Source organism: Telopea speciosissima, chromosome 10 (assembly GCF_018873765.1).
Source record: "Telopea speciosissima isolate NSW1024214 ecotype Mountain lineage chromosome 10, Tspe_v1, whole genome shotgun sequence".
NCBI lineage: Eukaryota > Viridiplantae > Streptophyta > Magnoliopsida > Proteales > Proteaceae > Telopea > Telopea speciosissima.
Genome location: NC_057925.1, coordinates 38,610,169 through 38,614,828, shown reverse-complemented (window position 1 = coordinate 38,614,828; position 4,660 = coordinate 38,610,169). Strand labels below are relative to the sequence as shown.

At 40.8% G+C, this 4,660-nt stretch overlaps 1 protein-coding gene across 1 annotated transcript; it reads left to right on the top strand.

The window, feature by feature from the left end:
* Window positions 1–2,794: 2,794 nt before the first annotated feature.
* On the top strand, window positions 2,795–3,856 carry LOC122643543. Its single transcript, XM_043837156.1, has 2 exons — window positions 2,795–3,596; window positions 3,639–3,856. Exons 1-2 carry the CDS (start codon window positions 2,795–2,797, stop codon window positions 3,854–3,856), a joined length of 1,020 nt encoding a protein of 339 aa, XP_043693091.1.
* The last annotated feature ends 804 nt before the right edge of the window (window positions 3,857–4,660 follow it).

The following is a 4,660-nucleotide window of genomic DNA, read 5'->3' as shown; positions in this document are numbered from 1 at the left end:
TCTGGTCAGAGATCGGGCAAGGGGTCAAGTTACAAGTATGGGAAGGTGTTAGACACCCATCTTGTCCGATTGAATCGATCTTTCTATTTTAGATGCTGAATGTCGAATATTCTCTCTTCATAAAGTATGCTTAAAGTAACTGTACAACATGCATTTTATCTATATTATATACACTAAAAAAAGATGGGAAAACACAAAAGACTACATTGTGATGATAAAAATGTGATGATTATACCTTCACACGAAAAATCCTAGACTAATGGTGGTCCCCTGACTCAGGTGGAAACGGATGGGCGTATCATCACCGGTTCTTTGGACAGAGTTGCGACTCACTGAGAGTATTTCTCGTTATCCGCACATGAACAAAATAATGGTTATGAAAGGAGATTTTTTTTATCCATATACGGACAGAGAAACAGCCGGTTTAGGAGGGGAGCACTCATCACTTAAGTGGGATAATCGAAGGATCTATCCATTCTTTAGGAGAAGCTGCTCATAGTCACTCAAAATGGCTCAAAAGAGGAGAAAACAGTTGAGAAACAGATTTGAAGGGTCTCCCTTGCCTATTTCTTTATGAAAATGGGGGGAGGGGGACCCTCCTATATATAGGGGGTGTTCCACAGATCACGGCACCGTGATGGTCCTCCACGGGGCCTTCACGGCACTGTAGAAGAGTTTTCCATAGCACCATGGATGATGTCACCAAAGTGACGTCTGTCCTTTTCCACGGTGCCGTGGTGGGTTACCACAGCTCCGTGCTCTGGGCATGACATCAGCAGACATTTTGGGCTTTTTCTGGGCCAGTTTGGGCTCATTTTGGGCTTTCTTCTGGGTTTCTTAGGGGGTATGGGTGCGATGTTTTCCGTCTATGTCCCATTGTCATCATTGCTAAGGGCGGTGGCAAAATTTTAGTGTCTACATAGAGTTTATTTTTAATTGCATTCTAGATAATTATTCTCGAAATCACTTTACAACATCTTAAGTAACTTAGCCTTCCAGTTCCCTATGGATTCGATCCCTTCATACCACTGTCCTAGCAATAATTTAGGGTTTATTTTTAATCTCTTAACGATACAATCAAATTTTGGCGCCGTTGCCGGAGAACCGAAGCACAGTTTGCTAAGATTGATTTAGTTGTTTCGTTCTATTTTGTTTTAGTTTTAATTTCAGAATTTTTCTTTTTTTTTTTTATAGTTTAATTTTAGTTCAGCCTAAGTTGCTTTTATTTTGTGTTGTAGGCAGCCTAGTTCGCAGAGCAAGGAAGAGTCTGCCATCTTTTGCCCAACTAGTTGAGCTCGCATTCAGGCCTCCTACGCATCTTGGTTGTGAGTCTTCTTATTGTTAGTTTACTTTCTTTTTGTAGTTTTTAGCTTACTTGATGCATGGTCGTCGCTCCTGTCAACTTGAATTGACTGATTTAGACCCTGAAATTGAGAGAACTTTGCGTCTAATTCAAAAAAATAAAAGAATGGAGGAAAATGTACCCAATCAACGCCCATTAAGTGAGCACTTCACTCCCTCGACTTATACATCGACCTCATGTATTAGGATTCCTGCTGTTCAGGCAGCCCAATATGAGATTAAGTCTAGTGTTATTCAAATGCTCCCATTTTTTTATGGACTTAATAATGAGGAACCGTATAAGCATCTAGATGTTTTTGTAGAGATATGCTCAACTGTTAAAATCCAAAAATTTTCTAAAGATGCTCTCAAATTGACCTTGTTCCCATTTTCCCTCAAGGATAAAGCCAAACAGTGGCTCAATTCCTTGGATGTTGTAGTGATTACTACTTGGGCACAAATGCAATAAGAGTTTCTGAAGAAGTATTTCCCCATAGAAAGAACAAATCAGATTAGGCGCGCCATCACCAGCTTTTCGTAAATTGATGGTGAGAAATTTCATGAGACCTGGGAAAGACTTAAGGACCTGATTCGAAAGTGTCCCCATCATTCTGTACCTAAGTGGCAATTAGTTCAGTATTTTTATGATGGATTGATTGATAGACATAGACAGATGGTAGATGCTTCTTGTGGAAGTACATTTATGCATAAGAGTGAGAATGAGGCATGGCAACTGTTTGAGACCCTTAGTGAAAATTCTTTGCATAATGTGTCAGCCTCTAGAATTGAAACCCCCACTACTGTACGCCAAAAGAAAGGTGGTCTCTATAAGGTAAGTCAATTTGTGGCCATAAACACTAAGGTGGACATGCTCTCTCAGAAGTTAGATCGTTTGTTGTCCATAGGGCAGATTCCTAGGCAAACAAACTCACCTCAAACCTTGCAGGATGTGTGTACTCTTTGCTCCAATCCTTTCCATTATATGAGTGATTGTCCTTTAGCTGTGCAAGTCCCTGAATATGTTAAAGAGCAAGTGCAAGCTGCTCAAGGTTTCTCTAAACCAGACAATGATTCATTTTCAAACACCTATAAACCAGGCTGGAGAAATCACCCAAACTTTGCATGGACACAACCCAATGTCTTCCAAAATTTTCCTTATAGGCAAAATTTTTCCAATCAACAAAATGTCTATAGAGACATGCAACAACCAATTCCTCCACCTCAGCAAAATTCAGCATTTGAGGAAAAAGTGTTGCACGCTTTGAATGGGTTGGAAGTCAATACTCAGATCCTCCACTCACATACTCAATCCATCACCAAGCAAGAAACCTAATTGGGCCAACTAGTGAATGTCATTAGTAGAAGAGAGGAAGACCAACTACCAAGTCAAGCGGTAGGTAATCCGAATAGTCAACCTGGCAACAAATTGTTCCATGAACAAGCTAAGGTAGTCATGACTTTAAGGAGTGGCCAAGTATTGGGAACCCCTGAACAGAGTTCCCCTGTAGAGAATTTTGAGAAAGAGGTGAGTCCAGAATCCAGTCCTAAAGCTTCCCAAGCTTCCAAGGACCATGAGATTAAACAAGTTGGGAAGGGTAGCAACCCTAATGTTTACATGCCTAGAGCCCCTTTTCCCTCTTGTTTAGAATCTCCATCTTCTTTTGCATTTGGCAAGAAGGGTGCAAAAATGGAAAAGATGATGGAATTGTTCAAACAAGTCCAGATCAACCTCCCCCTTCTAGATGTCATCAAGCAAGTTTCAGCTTATGCTAAGTTCTTGAAGGACTTATGCACTCAAAAGTGTAAGCTGAAGACCCACATTCCTAAGACTATCCATCTTACTGACCAGGTTAGTGTAGTCCTGTCTAATCAACTTCCCCCTAAGCTTAAAGATCCTGGAGCACCCCTTCTAGCTTGCATCATTGGGAACCTCCCCATTAAACATGTACTCCTTGATCTAGGGGTGAGTGTTAATATTTTGCCTAGCTCAGTTTATGATCATTTTGGGTTTGGAGAATTGAAGCCTACAAAGGTTATTCTCCAACTTGATAACCGTTCCATTAAAGTGCCTAGATGTTTCATTGAGGATGTATTGGTTAAAGTAGATGTGCTCTATTTTCCTATGGATTTTCTAGTCCTTGACATGAAAACACCAAATAACAGGAAACCACAGTCGATTATCTTAGGACGTCCATTCTTGGCTAGTACCAATGCATGCATCAGCTGTAGATCAGGTGCAATGGATATTTCCTTTGGTAATAAGAAGCTTTGATTGAACATCTTCAATGTTTCTTTAGGGCCCCAACATAAGGAAGAGTGCTTCTCCGTTGATGTTATAAATGAGGTAGTAGCAGAGTGCATACCGGTGATGTTAGTAGATGACCCATTGCAGCAATATCTGACCTTCCCTGGAGGTGATGATTTTGATATTAATGCATATACTGTTAAGGTCAATGTGTTATTAGATGCCTTTAGTCTTCTAGACCATCCTTCGTCGACTGTCAAGTATGAGTAACTTCCTCCCCTGGCTGAGAAGTCACCATTGAGTTCTATTGAGTCCCCAGCAGTGTTGGAATTGAAACCATCCTGATTCATTAAAATATGTTTTCTTGGGATCAAATGAGACACTACCTGTCATCATTGCCTCTAGCTTGACATCTGATCAAGAAAGCAAACTGTTGAGTGTTCTCAAAGAACATAAGGCTGCCATTAGGTGATCTGTGGACACTTTGAAGGGTATTAGCCCATTGATTTCTATACATCGTATCTACTATGATGATGGGGCTAAACCTTTTCGGAATGCCCAAATGAGATTGAATCCTAACATGCGCAAAGTTGTCAAAAAAGAGGTGGTGAAATGGTTAGATGCAGACATTATTTACTCCATCTCTGACAAAAAGTGGGTGAGTCCCACTCAGGTTGTGCCTAAGAAATAGGGCATCAGTGTCGTTGAGAACGACCAGGGTGACAAGGTCCCTATTCATACAACCATAGGTTGGCAGGTATGCATTGATTATAGGAAATTGAACACTGTCACCCGCAAGGACCACTTCCCTCTCCCTTTCATAGACCAAATACATGAGAAATTAGAAGGCCAAAGCCATTATAGTTTCCTGGATGGCTATTCAGGTTATAATCAGGTGTGTGCGTGCCCAGAGGACCAAGATAAAACCACTTTCACATGTCCCTATGGTACATTCGCTTTTAGGCGGTTGCCCTATGTGGATGGTATCATAGATAGGTAGATCATTGATTTTGTTGACTTGATTGACCCAATTTATGAGTTTTCTTGAGGTCCCACTCTTTGTTTAGCTGAAGA

Bases quoted from the DNA above. Each gene is read 5' to 3' on its own strand.
- LOC122643543 (XM_043837156.1), top strand. From the start codon at position 2,795: ATGACTTTAAGGAGTGGCCAAGTATTGGGAACCCCTGAACAGAGTTCC. The intron at 3,597-3,638 runs GTAATAAGAAGC...ATGTTTCTTTAG, and splicing joins TGCAATGGATATTTCCTTTG to GGCCCCAACATAAGGAAGAG.